A 27035-nucleotide genomic window follows, 5' to 3' on the forward strand; every position below is an offset into this window, starting at 1 on the left:
CGAGAGAAGTTTGAGTCTACTAGCGAGCTGAAACTGGAAAGTGAACGCCATAGAGACATAGTCATCATAGACTACGAGGATACGTATAGAAATTTGACGTTCAAGAGTGTCTCTGTCCTAAAGTGGTGTTTTCAATATTGCGCAGCATCGAAATATATTCTTAAAATAGACGAGGACGTTTTTATAGACATTCCACGTCTACTAGATCTATTGTATTCCATTCGCGTTCCACGGGTTATTCTGGGCTACCTTCTCATGAACAACATACCTGTTCGTGACGTCAGCTCCAAGTCCTTTTTACCCAAGCGCGATTATCTTTTTGATAGATTTCCAGCGTATGTCACCGGAGCTTCTTACGTCATATCTGTCGATCTGCTTCCGGTCATGCTCAAAGCAGTGGAACGGTCGCCAACGTTACCTCCAGAGGACGTATTTGTGACGGGTATTTGTGGGACGCAAGCCGGGGCAACTCTTCTTGGACATTGCGGATTTTCCTATGTACAGGAGACAGTGAGGTCGTGGTCTTTCCTCTCCCTCATCAACGGACACGAATTTACAGCCGGTGAAATGGAGGAGATTTGGAGCGTGAAACAAGCTTTGTTCGATCTTCGACATAATTGGTTAAAATATCGCCAGTTCTCCATTATGTAGCTATTTAACTAAGACAATCATGTGTATAGTCATATTCTGTTTAATCATAGAGTCCAGAGAAATTTCATCAGCTTGGCGAGTACACCTGGATTGCTAATCTTAAAAAAATCCATCGTGTTAAACCCAGGTGCATGGCAAACATTTAGTACTTAGTCATGCTGATGAAATATCTTTGTGGCTAATTGTGTACTTACTGTTTCTTCTAGTCGAATTGTCCTCTTACCATTTCATCTGTGTATTAATACGTCTAGGGAATACCTGACTTCAATTATACCATATTATGTTATTTTCACTATCAAAATAGTGGTCAATTCAAACGTTATACAATTATATTTATAGAAACATTAAACAGATCTAACAGCATTAAATTCTGAGTAATAACATGTTTCAGGGTCTGTTTTAATATTTCGAACAATATCTATTTAATAATGTAATAGAGATAGAAACTCGAATTATGTGATTTTATAATTTTTATATTAATTAATTTACATGTTTACATCATTTTTTTATATACTTTTTATAAAATTAGAAGGGAGTTAACTCCTGTAACTTAAATTGCAGAAGTCCTTAAGAATTATTTTCTTATAAAAACACTGAATTCTGAAAGATTTGATTTGTCAACATAATGCTGATCCCCAGAAGCATTGGCCTTGTTATCAGAAGTGGTAACGTGCCGAAGGTACGACCCCCATACGCTTGGCAAACGATAACTCTTCTGACATCTGGAAACGCTACAAAATGATCCCTGCCCTAAATTTTCACCAATTTTGGGGTACAATATTTAAAATACAAAATACAAAATACATAGTAAAAATGCAATATCTTCTTTCCAAGTCAATTGACCACGGCGTCATGTCATGGCAAGAGCTAATCATATTAGCTAGTTTTAAAAATTCTGTGTCATTTTTTGATCTCTTTTGTTAAAAGTAATTGTTTGATAATATCTTAGAAATTAAAATAAAATTGATATTTCGTTTTGACTCATTAATAATTTTATTTTGAATAATCTACAATAATCCACGCCTATTTTTTATTAAGTACTTAACGGTCTGGACGTAAGTTGAATAGCTGGACACTGACTACGTTTACAACATCTTGTAGTTTATCACGTCGTTAACAGTGACATATTGATCAAACAGATCTCCAGTTGATATTATTCATTGTAAAATCACATTCAATAATTAAAAAAATACTTATGAAGTCTCTCATATTTATGTTGAGTGACGTTAAGATTTTTAATCCGCGTCCAAGGATCAGATACCAGCTGTTTACAAACTTTTTTTTGCAAGTTTCAAAAAAGAAATTATTTTCTTTATCAATTTTTTAAGAATTGTCCTCGACTTGATAAAAAGGTGCAAATTGATAAAAAAAAATATATGATTTAATACGTTCAGAGTTTTTGAACTACAAATGAATTATTAAGATCTTAGATATTAGATGAAGTGTACGATCTTCTCTTTGCTTCTGTATTGATTCGTCGCACCGAAAACCGTTTATCTATTTATAACTTAATACAATAACTCACTGTAATATTTTATATCAAGATTCTTCATATTTTACGTTTAGTACAGACATTTTTTACTAATTTTATTCAATTTATTTGGCCATAGCTGCATCAAATAATTTTCATCTACAATTGTAATAGTACACACAGATAATACAAACAAAGAAATTGATACAAATATATACATACATTAAAGGGATTGTAAAGAGTATTTCTAAATTGTTCATGTGTATCTGGCATAACATTCCAATTTTCAATCAGATGTCTGTGATTCTTGCAATTCGAATACAACTGAACTACTTAATCGCCAAGTATGCTTTATAACATAGGGCCCATCGCGATTAGTGACGTCATCAAACAATAACCTTCATTGTCGAATTGCAGCAATCACAGACGTCTGACAAAAATTGGAATGATACAAATTGATGTTATCAGTGTCCCCAATTGAAAAAACCTTTTTACAATCCCTTTAAAAATGTGAGAAACACACGGATATACAATTAAACACGATAACGAAATAAATGCCGACATAATGATGGACTTTTGTAGTATATATATATATCTATATGAATAAAAAAAAAAAATTTTTAAAACCAAGTTTGGAATAACTGGACACAATTTTATAGATAACAATTACTCTAATAAATAACTTGCGACGTTTCAACGATGATGCTTTCGTCTTTATCAAGCAAGTTATTTATTAAAGTATTTGTTATCCAATATAACTGTGTCCAGTTATTTATCCCCCAATTACAAATTCCTACTTAAAGATAGGTTTCCTTATTTTTTACTGTCAAATGAAGCAAACCATTTGATTAATTGGTGTTTTTAATGAATTATCATGTATTCTTAATCATATCATTATGTTCTTATTGCATATAATATAGAGTTTTAACCAATCATAAAATATGAACATGTATGTACAGTCTGGATAAACAAAAAAAGTCTTTTTTACCTTTCTTGATCGGTCACACATTGGAATTCTGCTGGAATTTTCCAAGTCATTAGAACACCTCTACTTTCTATTCATATAAATATTAGCATTTTCATTTTCATAAATGAAAATAAGGGAACCCATCTTTAAGGAAGTTCAAAAGCTTGTAATAAGATATAAACTACAGTTATAAATAAAACTTTTGGTATCACAGAGTACTCGCTGTTAGTTCCTGAAATTGGGCCGTCATTAGGCTTTGGTTTACAATGATCCTTGTTTATCCCCACACACGACGCGTAGGCCATGACATGAGCTATATAGTTCTGTTCATGAACACCGTGAAATAGATGAGACATTGGTCCTGTTGCAAAAATCCCCACATCCTCGGCAGCGTGTGTTTCATATGGTAACGGAACTGCGGCGTGAAACCTAAAGTCATTGTTATCTGAAATGAAAATAAATTTAAGAAAATATAAAAAAAGAGATGCATTCGTCGAAGTATTATCTTTGCCAGTTGATAAAGATAACTTCCAGCTATCAACAACTCTTTTCCGAATTACAATCCGACTTTCGGTTCTCAGAATTCATCGGTCGTCACTTTTGACCGCTTAAAGTCACCAAAGTCGTCATAGTACGGGTAATAATTGCTCATTAGATGGCATTCGGCAATCTCCGGTAGTTTCCGTAAAGCTGAAGATTTCGAATGGTAGATTTCGTTGTCTTCTTGGTCGAAACTCTTTACTTCCGGTATTTTACAATTATTTGTCAAGTGATAGTAATATTGCTAAGGATATTAGGGGAAAATCTTGACATTACTTATGCATGTAAGTGACTGTTGATGGTGTAAATCTTTACTTACGCGTATCAACGTCGGTGAAATTTCTTCTTGTGCCATTGTTGTCAAACATAGCCCCTTTACCATTACCATAAACCAAACTTAAATAGGGTAAACCATCTTCAGGTTCACTGCCTTCTTTTACTGGTTTTACTATACCTGAAGTTAAAATGCAAAATAAAAACCATTTGGTGAAGACGCAGTTATAAATGCTTTGCTTCGTACTTACTTTTACAAGATCTGACCAAATTCCTCTTAATCTTGTGTTCAGTCAAAGTTGTCTACATTCATTCAATTAGCTAAATTCAATGGTGGACACAGATTGGATGCTCTATGGATGGCTAATTGGGCAAGTGCAAAGTTTTGATACCAATCCAATCTGCCTGCATGCCACTCTTGTGAACTCAGCACCTTTGATGTTGAACGTATTTCCAGAGCAAAATTCCAGTGTTAAAGGAACTGAGTATGTAGCTTCTACATTAGCCAATCCTCTCTTTTCTGTCGTTTGACACTCTGACATCTCGGTCCCATCTTTTGTCTTACATATTTCCAGAGCACAAAATCCCAGCTTTATACTTACCAAAAATATCATTTCCTTTTTCGGGATAGCCTGCCATTGTGAAGGCATGAGAATGATCAGCTGTCACGACAATCAAAGTATCTTCTTTGTCGGTGTTTTTCAAAGCTTCTTCCACCGCTTCATCAAAAGCTATGGTATCATAAAGAGCTCTTTTCGCCCAGTTTTCATGGTGACCATGATCTATGCGGGCACCTGCAAAGACAACATCATCAGCGTGACAAAAATGCTTAACATCAAAGCCAAAACCCTAAAAAGCTGTATAACCCTTATGACAAAGGCTTTATGAGCAAAGCTGGGGCGAGTAGAAGGCATCTTTATCTTTACCAATCTATCGTACGGATACACACTACTTACCTTCCACTAAAAGGAAAAACCCTTTGTCATTTTTCTGAAGAATTTTCAGGGCGGTGGCTGTCATTTCAGCTAGCGAAGGTTGATCATTTTCATTATTACTGTCATTTCTATCAATAGCATAATCCATATGAGACATGGCGAATAATCCTAGAATTTAGAAAAACGATGACATTTTAGTATGACATGGACATTGGGAGCTACGGTAATTGCTTAGAAACGCGAGGATGTTGCTAAGCAACGTGGTTACTAAAGGGGATTATTGTCATATCCTTCAATGAGGATTCTATCGTCATATACGTTCCTCAAAACGCTCTAGTTAACAGATAAGACTTATGCGACCATTGGTAGCATATATGACGTCAATTGCTTGTTAACGGCATTGCTTGGCAACTGTAACATTATTTCGTTTTTCAGCAACCATCGGACCTGTAGTTACCCACTTACTGCTATGATTCATCTACTGATCGAGTAAATCTGTAAAAACTCCTCTGGGTTCCAAATTCTTTCAGTCCAATGTTTCAAGAGTAAAAGATTCAAATTGTAGAATGTGTCAAGACATGAAAAGAAATAATAATCAAATTTAAATGGATGATATGCAAGGCAGACTTGAAACCTTTTAAACTGTCTATTAGACTTACCCAATAAGTGATCTGTTTTACTAAGATCCACGGTTTTAAATTCAGTATCCGTAGTAACATAGTGGCCGGTTTTCTTCTTAGCTTTGATAGATTCTATCCATTCCTACATTGGAAATGAAATGAAGTTTTACATTCTGTTGATATGTACACAACCAGTGAAGTCGATATATTTATTCACTAATTGAAGTTTTACATCTGATTGCTTCAACATTGGTTTTTTTCTCACATCACTACGATAGTAATGGTCACTAAAATAGGGGTTAACCTTAATGTTATTTGGATTTCGGGTTGATTTACGTCCCCTCGTTTTTCGGGCAAAAATCGCATAACTAGGTTAAAAATTCTGGCAATCTCAGATATCATCCACCCCACCATCGAACGTGAACCTGGCTCCGCCACTGCTTAGTAAATGTATTTATTTATACAAACCTCTGTTAATGTTCTGTTATCTGTGCGTCTTCCGCCATCTCCTTCAGGAATAAACTCTCGCTGTCCACCACCCAGAATTACCTGCAAAATAATACCATCATAACAACTTTCTGATACAAAACAGCTCGATAATGGTTACCGATATGTCGATGGCTACTCATTTAAAATTGATGTAACAGATTACTTGTCCATAACACTATCAGAAAAAACCTCCTTGATCAAATCAAAATCTCAAAGCCCGTTATGACCACCTGACCCCGTGCTTGATGCACCCCAAGCCTTCCTAAGCACCGACATTTAACTTACTTCAATATGAGAATTGTCTTCTATAAGTTGTCGAGCTATGTCTTTACAGCTGCCGTTTGCATTAACATCATTCTCCCAATCTCTATCAGCACTGTGGGCGTAGGCTGCTGCTGGTGTGGCATGAGTTACTCTAGCGGTAGTTACTATCCCGGTAGATTTGCCTGAAAGAAATGGAAATCGAGATAGACACTTATCCCTCTGGTAGTTGAGCCACTGGTAAATTGAGCCGAAGATGAAAATTACGTCATACAACGGACCGAAACGATTGTTGTGTAGCCTTCATGGCACCAGATGGTTCTCCACGACCTTATGGCAACCCTTGAAGATTTTGAAAGCAGTGTGCTTACCTTCTGCCTCCGACCAATCTATTATTGATTGAACTGTATTACCCTCTTCCAATGAACAATTAAACCGTGGAACATTGCTATTAACTCCTACTGTTCCTAAATTAGCTTTCACACCGCATAAAAATGCCGTAGCCGTTCCCGCAGAGTCTGGGGTCTGCCTATCAGTGTTGTACGTCTGAAAAAACAGAATGAACTTTCACAATTGAAATAACACAAATCGATTTTGATACATATAAAGATGTAAATTATCGAAACGTTACGCAAACAACACCAATAGTACCGCAAAGAAACTGTAAGCAGAATATCCCATAACTTCATTGTGTGCGTTGGCGTTGACGTAAATGCAGCTCTTGAAGCTTACCTTCGATAAGGCAATGTAAGGAAATTTCTCAAAAGCCAACGTCGACGTCCCTTCTTCCTGTTGAGTTAGTTGGGCTTTGTACAGTCTAGCGGCAGATACCGAATTAATACCCATCCCGTCACCCAAAAATAATATCACATTTTTAGCTTTATTCAAATTTGGCACCAGATTCAAGGAGTCTTTGAGATCTTTTTGTGCTCTTTCGTTCCATATAGAACCATCTGAAAAGAATAGAATGAAAATAACAGTCTAAATTTTGATGTTTTGTCTACTGAACGAGTCACTCTGTTGTAACGTTACGTAGTGTTTTTATTGTTTTGTTTACTGAACGAGTCGCTCTGTTATAACGTTACATAGTGTTTTTATTGTTTTGTCTACAGAACGAGTCACTCTGTTGTAACGTTACGTAGTGTTTTTATTGTTTTGTCTACTGAACGAGTCACTCTGTTATAACGTTACGTAATGTTTTCATTGTTTTGTCTACTGAACGAGTCACTAGTCACTGTTATAACGTTTTAAACCTTAATCTTCGATTATACACGGTGATCGTGGTGTAGCATACTATTTTTTGAAAACCGTTTCTAAACAGAGACAAATCAAAAGTTACGCATGAATTTCCTTTTTTTTCTTTCTTTCTTTGTTACATTAACGAAGATATTATAAAGTATGAACCTTACCTTCGGATTGCACCAATTTGGATGTAAAAACTGCAAGGCACAAGATAGATAAAATATACTCCATATCCTTACTGGTGCTGTAACAAATAAGATAGTTAATGTTATAATAAGACATATAGAAGTAGGACGGTTACATTAAAACACTAAGATGTATTCAAATTACCTGTATGCGTTTCGAAACGTGCTGTGTAATAAAATCAGAAGTAGTGCATTACAGTTATACACAATATAACAAAACGTGCAGTCTGAATTAATAATCGTATTGATTGATTCATAACTTCCTTGGGTGTGAGACAGGGGTGTCTTATGTCATGTACTCTTTTTACAATCGCCATCAAAGATTTCGTGTCCGTATAGAAAACAGTAACTGTGGTGTCAAAGTTTGTTTGAATTGTTTGTTTTGCTTTACACTGATGGTATTGCACTGATGAACTTGTTTTATTGTACACAATGTTTCAACAATTTACATTGTCATCATCATTTTATATGTTATATTACTCCTGGGTTTTATTGTACACAACGTTTCTACAATTTACATCGTCGAATTCAGTTCATATGGTATACTACTCCTGGGTTTTATTGTACACAACGTTTTACAATTTACATTATCATCATCAGTTAATATGGTATACTACTCCTGGGTTTTATTGTACACAACGTTTTACAATTTACATTGTCATCATCAGTTTATATGGTATACTACTCCTGGGTTTTATTCTGCACAATGTTTCAACAATTTACATTGTCATCATCAGTTTATATGGTATACTACTCCTGGGTTTTATTCTGCACAATGTTTCAACAATTTACATTATCATCATCAGTTTATATGGTATACTACTCCTGGGTTTTATTGTACACAACGTTTCTACAATTTACATTGTCATCATCAATTTATATAGTATACTACTCCTGGGTTTTATTGTACACAACGTTTCTACAATTTACATTGTCATCATCAATTTATATAGTATACTACTCTTGGATTTTATTGTACACAACGTTTCTACAATTTACCTTGTCATCATTTTAATGTTATACTACTCCTGAGTTTTTATTGTACACATCGTTTCAACAATTTACATTGTCATTATCAGTTTATATGGTATATTACTCCTGAGTTTTTATTGTACACAACGTTGCAAAGATTTTCAATTACTACATGTAGCCTACTGTTGACTTTTGTAATAATTTATGATCTATAATCTATATATATTTAAATCTAACTACTTTACCTTGCAATAAAGTTCCTGCCCTTTTCTGCTACTTATTCTATTGCGCATACAATTTGAAATGCCCTAAAAGTACTATGATGTTTTATAAAAGGGGTTTCGCAATTTATTTTCCACAAGTGAACTGAAGTTGTATTCATCAGTGGTACACGTGTTTCTGTTTATTAAGATCAGGTAATGATTTAAAATTCATATCCGTTAAATTTCATCTTAAATGACCCTTCAAAGTGTTACAGAGATTAAAATCGAATTTTCTAGAATTTGTCAGTGGCGTTTATATAAAGCATGAGGTAGACGGGCTACATAATTGACGAGGAGGGTGGGGGGCAATAGCACCAGTCATCTGGGGACTGGGGAGAGGGGGACGGGTGTAGTCATAAACTTGTAAAGTGAACAGACGTTGAACAGATAACTCGAAGTGCATAGAAGTTAGGCTTTAGAACCTTTCTTCAGTCCCTTTAAGATTACGATCATTACGAATGTGATCTTAAATGAATATGTTTAGAATTTGAATATCTGAATTAGCATCTTTATATCAATTTGTATTAATCGTGAATAGTGAAATCTCAAGTGACATATCCAAAAATACAAAAGGTTCACAGTATATCCGCTTTGCAGACAGTAAACAAAACGTAGACATACATCATTATGGTATTTTCCATTGACCCAGGAGTGTCTTCAGGATGTGCAGTTTAAGTTGCCTTGACAGATGTGAGTGGAAAATATTAGGCAAATGTTGCTGTCCTGGTCAACTATTGCACACTGCATGGTGTTGTCCTGTTTTCATTATCCATATCAGGTGTAGAAAAGTACAAAAAAATATAACTTATAGTCCATTTCATTTCATTAGTCCAATAAGGTACAGAACTGTAGGACATAAAACTCTATTCATTTCATTAGTCCACAAAGATACAGAACAGTTGGATATAAAACTCCATTTCATTTCATTAGTCCAATAAGATACTGAACAGTAGGATATAAAACTCCATTTCATTTCATTAGTCCAATAAGATACAGAACAGTAGGATATAAAACTCCAATTCATTTCATTAGTCCAAAAAGATGCAGAACAGTAGGATATAAAACTACATTTCATTTCATTAGTTCAGTAAGATACAGAACAGTAGGATATAAAACTCTATTTCATTTTATTAGTCCAATAAGGTACAGAACAGTAGGACATAAAACTCCATTTCATTTCATTAGTCCAATAAGATGCAGAACAGTAGGATATAAAACTATATTTCATTTCATTAGTCCAATAAGATACAGAACAGCAGGATATAAAACTTCATTTCATTTCATTAGTTCAATAAGGTGCAGGACAGTAGGATATAAAACTATATTTCATTTCATTAGTCCAATAAAATACAGAACAGTAGGATATAAAACCCTATTTCATTTCATTAGTCCAATAAGATAAAAAACAGTATAATATTAAACTCTATTTCATTTCATTAGTCCAATAAGATACAGAACAGTAGGATATAAAACTATATTTCATTTCATTAGTCCAATAAGGTACGGAATAGTAGGTCATAAAGCTCTATTTCATTTCATTAGTCCAATAAGATACAGAACAGTGGGATATAAAACTACATTTCATTTCATTAGTCCAATAAGATACAGAACAGTAGAATATAAAACTCCATTTCATTTCATTAGCCCAATAAGATACAGAACAGTAGGATATAAAGCTCCATTTATTTTCATTAGTCCAATAAGATTCAGAACAGTAGGATATAAAACTACAGTTCATTTCATTAGACCAATAAGGTACATGCCTACCTGTAATATGAGAGTATCCCTGTCGAATGAGAGATAATTTGTTGTTATATCATGATCAAATTAAAACATTTGTCTCGAGGTACAATAAATTACATGACAGATAAATGTCATCTTCAACTCGAGTTAAAGGTGCCCAATCAGATTTTCTTTTTTTTAATTTTTCAACACGGTTTTCCCTTGTCGCTGATGGATGCGAAGGGTCTAAAGTGATACTAGCATGAAAATATTCGTACAAGCAAGACAAATCTCGTCCAAAGTATGACAAAACGGAGAGTTGTGTAGTAGTGGACTCCTCCAAGGAGATGTACGATCAGGTGTGACGTCATCAAACACTTAGTTTTAGTGGAATTACAGAACCACAGAAAAAAATTAGAATGGTCAATATCGATGCTATCTGTCGCCCCGATATACATAAAAAGTTTAGAAAACCTCTTTATAATTTTTTTTAAGCATATTTCGAGTATCAAGGTTCTCTCTAAACTCCAATTAAGAAAAACTGTGACATTTCTTCTTTGCTATCGTGACAAGTCTTTTATGAAAGTGTAACCTATAAAAATCGACCACAAAACAAACAATTATTATATAATATACCCTTATATTTATGCATGAACAGGCATGCGAATAGTGAAAGTCACACCAACCCGAAAGAAAGTGCATGAATTAACTAATTTTACAGATATAGTAAAAGGAAGCCGGATGTAGTATTCACTGCCTCTGGGTTATAAACTAAACAATGGCGGACATGTCAATAACGCACTGTAAATTAAAGGGACAGATGCGCCATTCGTTTGACCAATTGTACTTAAAGATCCTGGCGAACGTATGTTCTACTTTTTTCATAATGTCAAGCAATTACGAACTTCGTACTTATACCTTGACTGCAATTGTCACCTCTCTTGTATCATGAAAGTTTGTAATTGAAGCAATTTGATTGGATGGTACATCACCGAATACAGCCAATCAGTGTCTGTGGACACAAAGCCATCAGCATTTCTGTCTCTAGCTTACAATCTAATCAAATCACTGTATTTACAAACTATAACTGGATATTGCAGTCAAGGTATAAGACGAAATTCGTAATTGCTTGAAATTGTTGGCGTTGTAGCAATTTATAGCTATTTTGATTTATCTTCCTCATTTACCATATGGGTTGAGTCGGTGCCTGAAGAAACAACTGCAATAACAACTTCAATCAAAAGAATTGTTAATAAATTTTCCACCAGTCGATCATCTTCACAAGGACAAGTTATTAAGTTCTTCGTCTTATACAATGTCAAGCTATTACAAACTTCATCCTCACAATGTCAAGCTATTGCGTACTTCGTCTTATACAATGTCAAGCTATTAAGTACTTCGTCTTATACAATGTCAAGCTATTGCGTACTTCGTCTTATACAATGTCAAGCTATTAAGTACTTCGTCTTATACAATGTCAAGCTATTGCGTACTTCGTCTTATACAATGTCAAGCTATTACGGACTTCGTCTTATACAATGTCAAGCTATTACGGACTTCGTCTTATACAATGTCAAGCTATTACGAACTTCATTTCGTCTTATAACTTGACTGCAATAGCAACTATTCTTGTGTTACGGCATGCAGCGATTTGATTGGATTCGTACAAACTGATAAGTGGATTTCTTGTGTTTTGTAATAAATCATATCCTTACTATATAATGTGAGTAAACAAACATTAACATTAACTGGTATTATGCAATCATTTATAACAGTTTTCAATTGGTTAGCATAAAGGGTCCCTCGCGTTATAGTTGATCACCAGTGTTGCGTATGGTTGCAAATAAGAATACCGGTTATATGCTCCAGACGCAACTTTCACGCAACTGTGTTGTGAGCGCGTTCGAAACCCATGGCCTCTTCCATTATTCGCAACCATAGGCAACTGGTAATCAACACGGTGTGAGAGCACCTTAAGTTATGACAACTGTTTTCTGCTAAGGATTAAATTTCCACTCTACACGATTAATTCGCAAGTGAAGTCAATAAAAGAGTCACAAAACCGGACGTCCAGATATGCATGACAACCAGAATGTGTTTTTTTCCGGTTGAAGTTGAGACGTCTGTCCTATTTCCTTGTTCCGTTATTTCTTACAGTAATGGTTAAAGCATAAAGTTAATTCTAGTTAATTCTGCATATTCGTTTAATACCTTGAATGCTATAGTCACATTTTATCTTCTCAATGTCAAGCTATTACGAACTTTGCACTTATACCTTGAATCAAATAGACGCCTTTCTTGAATCATGGACATAGTACGTAGCGATTTGACTGGATTCTAAGCTAGCCAATCAGAGCCCTCGACAGAAGGACTATAAACATTAATTTTCATAGAGGCATTTGCTAGTATAATCCAATAAAATCGCTTCGTTTATAAACTATAACTGGCTATTGCAGTCAAGGTATAAGATGAAGCTCGTTATAGCTTGACATTGTAGAGATAGGTAAGAACGTGTTATTAATCATTCTAACAATTAGGTTGAACTATTACCGTGATTTATATTAAACGGTTGTAAAGGAGCCCCAACCAGATGATATATTAGCCTTAATGACATCTAAAGTATTTTTAAGATCTGGTTGTAAAAGATAAAATAAACACCAGATTCGCGACCACCTTGAAAAGAAATTAACATAGATTTCGAATTAAACAAGACATATCCTTGCTACTTTTATATGGCAGTGGAATAACTCTGTTTGTAGCGAGTTAAGATTGTCGTCTTTTCGGCGATTAGGTGCCATGGGTTCGAATCCTGCTTAACAATTGTGGTTTGTTAATGTTTATTGAACGAGCCACTCTGTTGTGACGTTATATCGTATTTTAATGTTAAGTTTACTGAACGAGTCACTCTGTTGTAATGTTACGTAGCGTTTTATTGTTTTATCTGCTGAACGAGCCACTCTATTGTAACGTTACGTAGTGTTTTTATTGTTTGTCTACTGAACGAGTGGCTCTGTTATAACGTTACGTAGTGTTTTTATTGTTTGTCTACTGAACGAGTCACTCTGTTATAACGTTACGTAGTGTTTTTATTGTTTGTCTACTGAACGAGTGGCTCTGTTATAACGTTACGTACATTACAAATAGTTTTTAAAGTTTATTATTGACAGAACAAGATATTTTGTGACAAAGTTTGTTGTCTAGATACGATTAGACATTTTAAAACAACTGAATTCAAGACAAAACAATTTTTTCTTAAGCATTTGTATAAAGCGGACAGCTGAACGCAAGGTTGAAAGCATGGAAGTAGAAAACTTTACTTTTCTTACCTTAACTAGCCTGTTAAATTCCAATGATAAATACCAATGATGCCACGTCGATGATAAGAACAGATGGAATGAACCATCTGAAGTGTATGTTTAGATTTAATGTCATTCTTGTATTGTATACATAAGATATTAAGTTATTAGCTCAGCTTTTCTTACTTACTTTATCTTATTAAAGCTATGCCTTCCCTTATTCTGTATCTTTAAAGCTAGCCCTTCCCGTAATCTGTAACAAATTCCCTAAAGGTAAGCAAATTTCAGATTGGTATAATACTACGATCAGAGGCAAGGTAAGAGTTTCAGACTAGCATAATATTTATCAGAGAGTAGGTAAGAGTCAGTAAGTTTCTAGTAAGTCAGACTAGTATAATAGCTAACAGGGGCAACTAATAGTTAAAGATAAACTCTAAATGAGATTCGTATCTAGAAGGCTATATTTGCCCAGTATCAATTCTGAGGTTAACTACCGGGAAAGCAAACACCACGTTTCTCTTTCATTAAGGGATCAATCATGGTCACTAAATTGGGGCTCACTGACCACTCTGATATACCAATTAAAGGGATAGTTTCATCTAAATATGTAGGGAATTTGCCTGGAACATTATGGCAAGGACACAGCGCGAACATGAAACAGAGCGATAAAAACGAGGGCGGACATCGAATAGAGAGAAAATAGCCAGTGGCGAATATGGAACATAGCCAGAAGAGAAAATGGAACAGGGCGAATAGAGGTCGAACATAAATCAGTGAGAACATAGCTAGTGGCGAACATTAATATGGGCGAACATTAAGTAGAGCGAACATATCTCAAGCTCGGTGGGTAAAGGGGCGAACATGGAACAGTGCGAACATAGCCAGAGGCCAACATGGAACAGTGCGAACATAGTCAGAGGCGAACATGGAACATTGCGAACATAGTCAGAGGTGAACATGGAACAGTGCGAACATAGTCAGAGGCGAACATGGAACAGTGCGAACATAGTCAGAGGTGAACATGGAACAGTGCGAACATGGAACAGTGCGAACAGAGTCAGAGGCGAACATGGAACGGTGCGAACATAGTCAGAGGCGAACATGGAACAGTGCGAACATAGCCAGGGGCGAAAATGAAACAGGGCAAACATAAACCATGGCGAACATTTATCATGGGCGTACCAACTATAGCTGAGGGGCGTACTAACTCAGGGCAAATATGAAAAGGGGCAAACTGACCCCGATTTCACAAATTCTAAAGGGTTGTATATATATAAATGATTCTTATAATAGATAATATTTAAGTAAGTAATTTATGTATGCTCATGATTAACCTATTGTTTACTAAGGTCTATCTTTCAAATCGACCTTCCTCAAGATCTGTGTGTCAACATATCTTCTTCCACAAACGCGCCTAATAACAATCTGTGTAGACAGTGTTGACATGATTAAAGGAACACTTTCCTGGTTTATAGAACTTAATGGGATATAATCCAGAAACGTCTGAATTGAATTACAAACGATTTGATTGGTTAAAAATACTACCTTTCGAATAGGTCTTTGTTAGAAAACTCGTTAGATAGAGACTAAAACAAAGAAGATACGAGATTGTAATGTAATTTTTCTTAGAAGGGTTGTTAATAAATCACGAGAATTCTAACAAAGAGAATGTAGACATCTGTATTAGTATGTCTTGTTCACTATTTTAATCTATTATTCACGTTTTTTTAACACCTACCTTTAAAATGAGGAATCTGAAGTCAAAAGTTGACCATTTAGTTGAAAATGACGACAAGAACCTAGACTATGCCTGAGCATTGAAAAATTGTCAGAATTTTTATTTACCACTAGTAAATCTTTCCAAATCGACAAATTTCATTTTCGTTCACATAAAATACAATTATAGAGCAAATGGTGAAAAATAAAACTCAAAAGTGGTGAAAAAATAGATCACGTCTTAAAATAGACCGACTGTCGATATATTTTGTGGCCTGTGTCCATTCAATCTTTCGATGAACAAAATCATGAAGTAAGGGACACAACTCGTGAGTTTTTAGCTAATAAACAAACCCTGTGTTCTGGAAAACGTTACATGCGTTTTTATGGTTTTGTCTGCTGAACGAGTCACTTTGTTATAGCCTTAGGCCTGGCGCAAACGAGAGGAACTAGCTGAGCTGCCTGTCTCAATAAACAAAGGAAAACAAGGAAGTGAGACCATTTTGATTAGTTACCTGATACGAATGCAGTCCGAACGTACTTCGGTTGTTTTCGTTGACGTACGGATTTTCTATTGAGATAATATCTCAGGCCAGAGCTCTCGTCTGCAGTGAAAGAAGTAGTGAGAACGTTGCACAGCTCCCGACCTCTTGAGGCAGGTAGATCAGCTAGTTCATCTCGTATGCGACAGGCTTAACGTTTTTTTTTTTAAGTTTTCACTCTGTTATAATGTTATAATGTTTTTATGCTTTTATCAACGAGTCACTCTGTTATAATGTTAAGTACCGTTTTTATTGTTTTGTCTACTGAACAAGTCACTCTGTTTTAACGTTAAGTACCGTTTTTATTGTTTTGTCTACTGAACAAGTCACTCTGTTTTAACGTTAAGTACCGTTTTTATTGTTTTGTCTTCTGAACAAGTCACTCTGTTTTAACGTTAAGTACCGTTTTTATTGTTTTGTCTACTGAACAAGTCACTCTGTTTTAACGTTAAGTACCGTTTTTATTGTTTTGTCTACTGAACAAGTCACTCTGTTTTAACGTTAAGTACCGTTTTTATTGTTTTGTCTACTGAACAAGTCACTCTGTTTTAACGTTAAGTACCGTTTTTATTGTTTTGTCTACTGAACAAGTCACTCTGTTATAACGTTAAGTACCGTTTTTATTGTTTTGTCTACTGAACAAGTCACTCTGTTTTAACGTTAAGTACCGTTTTTATTGTTTTGTCTTCTGAACAAGTCACTCTGTTATAACGTTAAGTAGTGTTTTTATTGTTTTGTCTGCTGAACAAGTCACTCTGTTATAACGTTAAGTACCGTTTTTATTATTTTGTCTTCTGAACGAGTTACTCTGTTGTAACTTTACGTAGTGTTTTTAATTATGTTTTGTCTTCTGAACAAGTCACTCTGTTGTAACGTTACATAGTGTTTTTATTGTTTTGTCTACTGAACAAGTCACTCTGTTGTAACGTTACGTAGTGTTTTTATTGTTTTGTCTACTGAACGAGTCACTCTGTTGTAACGTTACGTAGTGTTTTTATTGTTTTATCTACTGAACGAGTCGCTCTGTTGTAACGTTACGTAGTGTTTTTATAGTTTTGTCTTTTGAACGAGTTACTCTGTTGTAACGTTACGTACGGTAGTGTTTTTATTGTTTTGCCTACTGGTGTGACTAAATCCACTAAAGTTCACGGGCCTCCACCTATTTAGTTGAGCCGCTGATTTTTTAGACCTGTACATCCCTTAACATGTTTTAAATGTATTTCTTCGGCCAGTAGGTGCGATAATATACATAAATTTACTCAGCCGTGTCCGTCGAGTCTCACGAATTCATTTGGCCCAGTTCGCTACTATAGATGATGGCGATGAGAGCTTCTGTATTCCTGTACCTGACGAGTCTGTGCTGTTTGGCTACCGTACGGTCACAATGTGAGTATTATTTTGATTCTCAAGGAAATAAACCAAGACAGTAAATAGGATAACCCAATCAGTAGCAGTGACATTTCAGTAGTAAGTTGGATTGTCTTCGGCTAGGACAGTGGAATAGCTCAGTCAATAGTAAGTTGGATTGTCGTCTACTAGGACAGTGGAATAGCTCAGTCAATAGTAAGTTGGATTGTCTTCAGCTAGGACAGTGGAATAGTTCAGTCAGTAGTATGTTGGATAGTCTTCGGCTAGGACAGTGGAATAGTTCAGTCAATAGTAAGTTGGATTGTCGTCTACTAGGACAGTGGAATAGCTCAGTCAGTGGTAAGTTGGATTGTCGTCTACTAGGACAGTGGAATAGCTCAGTCAATAGTAAGTTGGATTGTCTTCGGCTAGGACAGTGGAATAGTTCAGTCAGTAGTAAGTTGGATTGTCTTCGGCTAGGACAGTGGAATAGTTCAATCAGTAGAGATTTAGTAGACAGTGGATTCGCTAAATGCCAACAACCCTTTTCTCATTCATACGGTTATGACTTGAAATGTTTTGTGAACTTTGTGTGTATCTGTATGAAGATAAGAAGAGTATATACTAGTAGTAAAACTAAACTCGAGTAGGCTAAATCAACACTATCAGGCTCTGTAGTACGTTCTACCATCATAGTTCATTGTGCACGGTTCAACTTTAGTTATACGTCATTCTAAACTCTTAAGGAATACATTTATCTAAATTATCATTTCATGTTTTAGCGTTTATTATTGATTTCACACTACTCCACGTTTGAATAAATTTATAATTTCACGATGTTCAGTGGTATTTATGCATTTCAGCATGTATAAGGCTTCAAAATAAGATCTTTCCCAGTCTGGGGAGGGGGTCATCGCCCATTAGACCAACTCCTAAAGAAGCCAGTGACGATGTGTAAGGTCATCTGAAATGAAATGAATGAAATGAAGTTTTTCGTCCTAGTTTCCTGCACAAGACAGTGCCAAAACAGACGCACAATACCATGAAGTGTACAATGAGTAAAATTTGGTAGAAAAGGTATTAGCCCACTTCTTTTCGATTTCCACTGTCGAGGGATATTTAGATTGAAAGAATTATCATTAAGGGAATGAATACCTCTCTGAGCTTTATTTGGCAGTTTTTATTTTATAAACCTTGACCTTTGGTGACCCTTAAAAACACAATGTTTTTGTATAAATTGTGTCCATAACCTCATACCTTATAATCTTCACTGTCTATATGGCCATGACCAACCCTTCTGGTTTAAATTCAAATCTACGTGTTTCTTTTTCTACGGGTGACTCCAATTGCCTTGATCTGGCGAATTTGTCATATATCTCGTGTTCTAGGTCATCTGATAATCAATCAATCAAAAGTTAAGTTCCTGCTGAGGAATAAGTACCTGAAAGATGTGTTAGCAGTACGAGATGAGCTCTTGTATTCATAGCATTATTTTCAGGATTCACTGCAGTTTACAAACAGAAATAACCTTGTTTTATTTTGATTTAATATGGATATTATTTAAATTGTGTAGAAATTCTAAAGTTATCTCAGTTTATTGAAATTGTCGATGGAATGAAATGAAGTTGGATTAATTTATTCATTTATATATTATAAAGCTGAATGATTAAATTCAAAATGAAAATTGATATTATGAAAATGCAATGAATTTAATCGTTTATATTCTCTCTCTGAGGAGCCTAGTGGAGACGCTGTTGTTTACCTCAAAGGGATAAAGATAAGTGGCGGCACCATGAAGCCTCTCGGGACGGGGGGTACAAATATGGGGCAGACAACGGGGGATCAACTGTCAAAAGTGAGCACCAAAATGTGGCAGCTGTAGAGCCTCCAACCGAACGTCTGAGAGGATTACTTCTCAGAGAAAATGTTTGAAAATTAGAGTTGATTCGTTGCATTCCTACACATATTTTAGGGAGAAAATATGTTAAAGATGATAGTTGAAAATTTGTTTGAAATGAAGTAGGGTATAATTGGGGGTACGAACCATATTTCGCCACTGGACAAGGTCGATCATGGGCTCAAGAAAGTATTGGTTTAATGGTTGTATCTGTATTAAAAGATGCCCGTGTGGGTTGAATAAGTTACAGGTTGTGTTTTTTTTTTTCGAAGGGTTCACAAACTGTTTTCTCGCCTTTATATATGTATTTGTTACACATACAAAAGCTTTACCATTTCACGACCAATCATTTGATTTCAGCCTTAAAAACAACGTTGACCTACGCTTAGCTACCAACCATGACAATAGATATAGATGAATTACACCCTATTCAAAACGAACCACTTGCTTGTTACCAAAGAGATTTAGGGTTGAAAACAAATGTATTTCTATCACAATATGATATATAGGTCGATAAATAGTGCAAATATGCGTGTCTCAGATACACATATAAAGCGTAACAAAAATATTAAAAACTAACACGATTTTTGCATAGAAAATAAAAACTGGACTGAAAATGATATATTCAATTCTCTTGTTACATTATTAATCTTGAACGACCGACAGTTGGAAGTCGAAAAATAATAAGTTAAAGGGACTAGTGCGCCATTCCTTTTGACCAATCATACTTTAGTCCTAGAAACGGAAATTTTTGAGCTAAGCCAATCTGTAATAGTCTTTACAGCTTACTGTTGAAATTTGAGCTGTCAAATCCATTTGTGGTCAGAATTATCCACGTTTGAATGTTAAATTGACGATTCGTCCCACTGTCTTGACAAGTAATCGATGTCCCTTTAATATCACTGTCAAGTAATCGATGTCGCTTTAATGAAACTGTGAAGTAATCGATGTCCCTTTAATGTCACTGTCTTGACAAGTAATCGATGTTTCTTTAATGTCTCTGTCTTGATAAGTAATCGATGTCCCTTTAATGTCACTGTCAAGTAATCGATGTCCCTGTAATGCCACTGTATTGACAAGTAATCGATGTTTCTTTAATGTCACTGTCTTGACAAGTAATCGATGTTTCTTTAATGTCTCTGTCTTGACAAATAATCGATGTCCCTTTAATGTCACTGTCAAGTAATCGATGTCCCTTTAATGTCACTGTCTTGACAAGTAATCGATGTTTCTTTAATGTCTCTGTCTTGACAAGTAATCGATGTCCCTTTAATGTCACTGTCAAGTAATCGATGTCCCTTTAATGCCACTGTCTTGACAAGTAATCGATGTCACTTTGATGTCTAAGAATAAGTAAAAATTGTCTTCATTACACATTGCATTACGCTGCCTGTCTTAATAACAGCAATCTCGGGCAGAAGAGTAGGACGTAAAACTCCATTCTATTTCATTTCTGTTTACCATGGTATGTTTCAGCCCGTGATGACTGGATAAAATGGGCGCAAGAAGATTTGTCTAAATCTCTGCGATCAGAAATAAACATCAACAAGGCCAAGAATGTGATTTTGTTTCTTGGTGATGGAATGGGTATTTCTACCATTACAGCAGCACGACTCTACCGATCACAACTTCAGAAGGAGAAGAATATACGAGAAGGCGATGCAGCCCTGGAATTTGAAAAGTTTCCCTTTGTTGGATTGTCTAAGGTAAATGATTCCTCACAAGAAGTATTAATGAAGCACTTTACCTAGAAATACCAAACTAACGACAGAATTGATCGTAAAATTCTTTTTCAGACGGGGTCCGGTTTCTCAATCTGGACTCCGCAGATTTATGACACTTTTGATAAAATATGTCCATTTTTTTAAAGAATCCGTCTTGACCGCGGTGCTTCTCCTCTTAAATAATGCAACTAAATGTTCCACATTTCTTAGTTTTTAAATCTTGTGTGTAAGACGTATCGCAACTATGTTTTGCAGGATCATTTTTAGATCGTCCAGCATTCGTTATAGACTTGTATAGTAGTTATTAGTAGTATATTTATTCATTATATTTGCAGACTTATAACGCTAATCGCCAGACTTCAGGTTCTGCCAGTACGGCCACAGCGCTACTGAGTGGAGTGAAGATTAACCAAGGAACCATTGGAGTGGACAACACCGTAGTACGACATGACTGTTCTTCCCAAACAAAAGAATCTCAGCTAACATCCATCTTAGATTGGTCGATGACTGAAGGTAAGTTTGAAACATACTTGATTAGTCGACCTTGCTAGATAACCATAGAGAACACCAATGTTGCCCAGTCGTCCGGTTTTTCAAAAATGTTCTCCCTACATTAACCTATTGAAATGGCACATCTTTATAAGTTGAAAACTCCAAGACTCTACAAAAGCTAACTGAACAGGTCTAAAAGACGTCTAGCTATTAAAAACCCAGTCACATACCTTGACACCATTTAGCACATATACTAGAGAGTTAGGTTTGTGCTCCTTGTTAAATCTGAATGTGTTTTTACAACGTCAGGTTCGTTTCATTAACAGGAAAATCTACTGGTATAATTTCCACAGCTCGGTTGTCTCACGCCTCTCCGGCAGCCACCTATGGACATACGGCCTCCAGGGCGTGGGAAGGAGATGCTGATATGACAAATGTTACTGGAAACTGTAAAGATTTGTCGCTACAGCTGTTTGAAGATAATAAGAACATTACGGTTAGTAAATCACTACCATCATCATCATCGTAGTAGTAATAATCGTCGCTGTCGTCAATAACATCATCAGTAGCTTCCAACGTCATCGTAATCGTCGCTGTCGTCAATAACACCAGCAGTAGCTTTCAACGTCGTCGTTATCATCAACGGAATTGCCGTCTTCAACATCATCATCATCATCGTCATCGTCATCATCATCGCCGCCGTTGTTCTACCTAGTCGTTATCATTGTGATATTATTATAATTGACAGGTTTGACATTCTTTTGGAGCTTGCACATTCTTTAACGGTGTCGACTGACGTTGAATGAGCAAACTAAAAATCCTTTATCCTACTGAGTTATTTTACGCATGTACCATTGGAACTACAGGTTTATGTGGTCAAAATATCCCTACCCCCGTTGACCATAATCCTACCAATACGATTAAATAAAATATAAATGTTGTTGATTACAGGTAATTATGGGAGGCGGAAGAAGAACTTTATTACCCAAAGACTTCATTGATCCCCAAACGAACTCGGCGCATAGTAAACAGAGGATCGACGGTCGAAATTTAATTGAAGTAAGTTCATTGAATCCCATTCAATCATGCTTTTTTCAAAGTATAAGCTACCATGGCTTAATGGATACTGGCCGTTTTCAGAATGAAAATTCGGCTTGCGTGTTTGAACTATACGTTTAGTTCTTAACGGACCGTTTGAATGAAAAGTGTCGCTGTCATTGAATCCTGAAGAACTGGAGTCAGAACCCGCTTCTGGAAATTGATACGGATAGCTAAATGCAAATTTTCAGACAGCTGTATTCCGGAGTAATGCAATGCAGGTGTTTCTTTTGAATCCAGAAGAAACCCTACGTCAGAATATGATTCTGAAAAGAGATACGTTACGCAGAATGTAAATATTTAGACAATTGTAGTCCGGAGTAATGTTCTAGCCTCTAGTACACTGTACATTCCTCAGACTTTATTCTTTACAGGAATGGAAAAAAGACAAACAAGAGCGAAGTAAGAGTCATAGTTATATTACCAATAAGAAACAGTTGATGGAAGTCGACGCCTCGAAAACTGATTATCTCTTAGGTAAGTTTAGACCCGACCGATACAGATTCTTTCCCAATCGATTCAGCTGTTAATGGTTATTGCCACGACGTTTGGTCAAGGACCAGGTGGTAGAAGGGATACTTGACACCCGAAGTTCGTTGTGACCATCACCATAGCTAGAGCAAAGAAGCATCTGATTTTCAACGAAAGTTTTCAGTTGAATTAATTTTTGAAAATTTCAGGTGTTTTTTCCGCGTCTCATATGGATTATGAAATCGACCGAGACGACAGTGATATAGGACAACCCTCATTAGCAGAAATGACGCAAAAGGCCATCCAAATTCTGAAGAAAAATGACAATGGCTTCTTTCTCTTTGTTGAAGGTAGGATACATTAAAAATTTGAACAACTAAACAAACAGTCTAGGTTGTCTGTTGACTTTAATGGTTTTGACAATTTGGACAATCAAGGATAGCTAGTAGTTGTTCCATTTGTCATTACATGCATACCAGATTTGGATATATTACTTGGGGTTGTCTCTACGACCGCACAATGTACCGCATTTCAAATTCCTAATTTTTCCGAGAACTAATTTTAATGCGACTAATCCTAAGAAGGCTATCCACGATGCCCATGCTTTTGGTAGAAGCTAATCATATTTAGCTATTGCCTCCTCTAATTGAGATCTAAACTTTCGACTGCATTTTCAGCTGCCAGAATAGACCACGGCCATCATGCTACCAAAGCGAAGAAAGCGATCCATGATGTCCTGTCGTTTGACGATGCTGTAAAAGCTGGTATGGACGAAACTGATGCCGACGACACATTAATAGTAGTAACCGGAGATCATTCCCATGTTTTCAACATCGCTGGCTATCCTGCCATCGGAAATGACATTTTTGGTAAGCATTTTTCGTCAATATTTTGATAATGGAGAAAGGGTAGAAGCGGTTTCTTATCTCTGCTATTGGACGAAAGAGCGAGATTCCATTTGCTTTAACACGTCCCTGTAACCAATTATTGATCTTTCAATTACCAACATCTACCTATTCTGTAATATCAGATAACTTGTAACGGCAACAATCCAGCAAAGCAATAATTGACGAGTAATGTCCCTTGTTTCAGGTCTTGTAGATCCAATGGATTGGGATGACGTACCAAAAGATAAAATGCCATACACAACCCTGGTATATGGTAACGGCGCTAATTACCCGAGACACAATCTGACTGGAGTCGATACAAGTAAGATTGTTATAACACCTTATATAACTTTATCAACCAGGTCAAGTTATATTCCCTTGTAGAAAACTGCAGTTACTTCTGTTAGATAGATAAGAGTCGAAAACGCCATTTCGTTCTTAAGTTGTAACGATTTGTCATGCTGTGGAAGAGCCGTTTGATTAGAGTGCTCACAATCTTATGACCTGGTTTCAGTAATCGTCGCTGTCGCCAATAACAGCATCAGTGGAATATTCATCACAGTCGTTAATGTCATTATCAACGGAATTGCCTTCATCATCATCATCATCATCACCATAAGAGCAAAAAGAGCATCGCCGCCGTCATCAACATCATAATGTACCTGGTTAAATTTAAAGCATTTTTTTAGATGTTTGATATTGACCAGGGTTAACTGGTAGACATGATCATCGACCTGCCACGTCAATAGATTTAGCCTTCGTCATTTGTTGTGGAATCCTATTGAACTAATTGCGTGTCTACGTCAGTGAGTTAGTCCACTTGTGCACTCGACTTATCAATTGCGATTTGGCAAGAAACATGTCCGTAATCTCATTTTGATTTGCATTCAAAGATCGTAAACTAGATTATCGCTTACTTTAACTTGCACTGAATATTTTCAATTTGCAGAAGATAAAGAGTATCAACAACCTGCTGCAGTTCCAGTAGTTGATGAAACACATGGCGGAGAAGATGTCGCCATTTTCGCCACAGGACCAATGTCTCACCTATTCCGTGGTGTTCACGAACAGAACTATGTAGCTCATGTCATGGCCTATGCCTCTTGTGTGGGCATAAATAAGAAACATTGTACAAATCGTTACGTTCCTCCCTGTGTAGGGGGGAGTAACTCCATATCAAGTAGTTTCTTAATCACAGTTGCCTCCCTTGTGCTTTTTGTTGTTAATCGTTTTAGTATCAATAACTAATGATATTTTGTTAATGATTTGCTTTTGATTTGTTAATTTGTTCACAGAATATTGTTTTGTTTTATAAGGGGACGCAACTCTATATCAAAAAGTTTCCTAATCATAGTTACCGCCTTTGTGCTTTCTGTTGTAAATCGTCTCCGATAACAAGATCTAACATTTTCAGTATTGTTGTTAATTATTTTTCTTTTATTGTGTTCACAAAAAATCGTACTTATTATTTTGTTTTAGTTAGGGGACGCAACTCTATATCAAATAGTTTCTTAGTTGTCTCCCCTGTCTGTTGTTTATAATGAATCAATTTATTTTCTTGACTTTCGCAACTTTGTGTGCCATGTTAATATGGATGTATGGATGGATAAGTTGATAATAGACGAGGTACGACTAGAAAGCCTCATTTAACTCTCATAAAAGAAGGAACAATAAAAGAAAATAAATCTTTATTAAATGTTCAATATGTACACGGTATTTACAAGGATTTATTATAATAGTATTATGGCAAGACAATGTAATTACTGGCGACATTTTGATACAATTCATCAATTATGGAGCATGTTAAACATCCGAGTACAATTTAATAATAAACACACATTATGCTTACCAGAGACCATTTGTTTCAATGCGTAACAGTGAACGTCTACATGAAAAACGTCATAAAATGAAAGAAAACCTAATTACATCTCATTTATGAAGATTAAGATGTAAATGAAATTGCCAGAATATAAAGGCGATGAAAGACTTTGCAGCTAGGAAAATATATGTATGATGTTTTCTAGAAAACTGTTATGTACAACATAGACAAATGTGGCTGTAAAAAAGAGCGGCCACCCTCGGTTATATTTTCTACCTCACTATAATGTAGACACAATGGTCGATATATCAAAACGACAATGACGTCAACAAACCTACATCTTGTATAAATAACATTACGTAATTTGAAATTTGTTGACGTCACAAACTTTCACTAAGTTACAACTCGGAGATAATTACTCAATGGAAAAAGCGAAATGAGGTTAAACAACGCAAAAAGATAAATATTATCATGAAATAATCACAATATTAATTCATGGCACAACGTTATTAAATTATTTTTCTTTAAATTATGCAAACGCAGATTTCTCCTTCGCGATATCATCTTCCGAATCGGAACTTAGATCACTGATGTCAAATTCTTCCTTGATTTTGTCGATATCGTGATAGTGATTCTCTTCGCTCTCCTCCACGTCCTTCATCGAGACAGCGAGCTTATTAAAGTCTTGGTAAGTATTGTCAACTCCACGTTGAGACGTTCCATTCATGTCCAAATAAGGTCCGGCAGCAGTGGCGCCACATCGCGGTGGTGGTGGTTCCGGTTTACGACACTCGTCGATGTCTTGATAATGATTGATAGGTTTCGGAATGTCGTAGGCATTGTCTAAAGGTTTAGCTGCCGCAGCGCCACCAAGCGTATCCGGGTCGTCAGGAAGAGTAGGGGTCATGGAAGGTAGCGTTGTGGTCGGTTGTTGTTCTCGAGTCTCGTTGTTTTCGTTGTTTTCGCGATACAACACATTTTCGAACGCCATGTTGTTTTCTGGTGTAGCATCAAAATTATTCGGAAGCCCAACTTTAATGTTTTCTTTATCAGAACGTCTGAAATGATAAGCATAATAAGCCAATAGAATCCATGAAAAAGTGACACATACTGTCATGGTTGTTACCAATATCACCAAATGATGCCACAGCACCC

General features: G+C 35.9%; 2 protein-coding genes across 2 annotated transcripts; one reads left to right on the plus strand and one right to left on the minus strand.

Annotated features, from left to right (window-relative positions):
- Positions 1-383: 383 nt before the first annotated feature.
- LOTGIDRAFT_236474 (hypothetical protein) lies at positions 384-8644 on the minus strand (the record flags this gene model as incomplete). The annotated part of the gene is made up of 12 exons (XM_009067398.1): positions 384-2253; positions 2285-3534; positions 3949-4083; positions 4505-4696; positions 4859-5005; positions 5497-5599; positions 5926-6006; positions 6232-6392; positions 6579-6753; positions 6940-7160; positions 7617-7693; positions 8634-8644. 11 exons carry the CDS (start codon positions 8642-8644, stop codon positions 3236-3238), a joined length of 1602 nt encoding a protein of 533 aa, XP_009065646.1. The 3' UTR covers positions 384-2253; positions 2285-3235.
- Positions 8645-15106: 6462 nt separating this feature from the next.
- On the plus strand, positions 15107-26780 carry LOTGIDRAFT_179711 (hypothetical protein; the record flags this gene model as incomplete). The annotated part of the gene is made up of 10 exons (XM_009067399.1): positions 15107-15152; positions 20866-21095; positions 21449-21626; positions 21932-22101; positions 22557-22664; positions 23078-23180; positions 23384-23524; positions 23852-24043; positions 25011-25168; positions 26736-26780. 10 exons carry the CDS (start codon positions 15107-15109, stop codon positions 26778-26780), a joined length of 1371 nt encoding a protein of 456 aa, XP_009065647.1.
- Between the last annotated feature and the right edge of the window lie 255 nt (positions 26781-27035).

The sequence above is a fragment of the Lottia gigantea genome (assembly GCF_000327385.1).
Source record: "Lottia gigantea unplaced genomic scaffold LOTGIsca_82, whole genome shotgun sequence".
Classification (NCBI taxonomy): domain Eukaryota; kingdom Metazoa; phylum Mollusca; class Gastropoda; family Lottiidae; genus Lottia; species Lottia gigantea.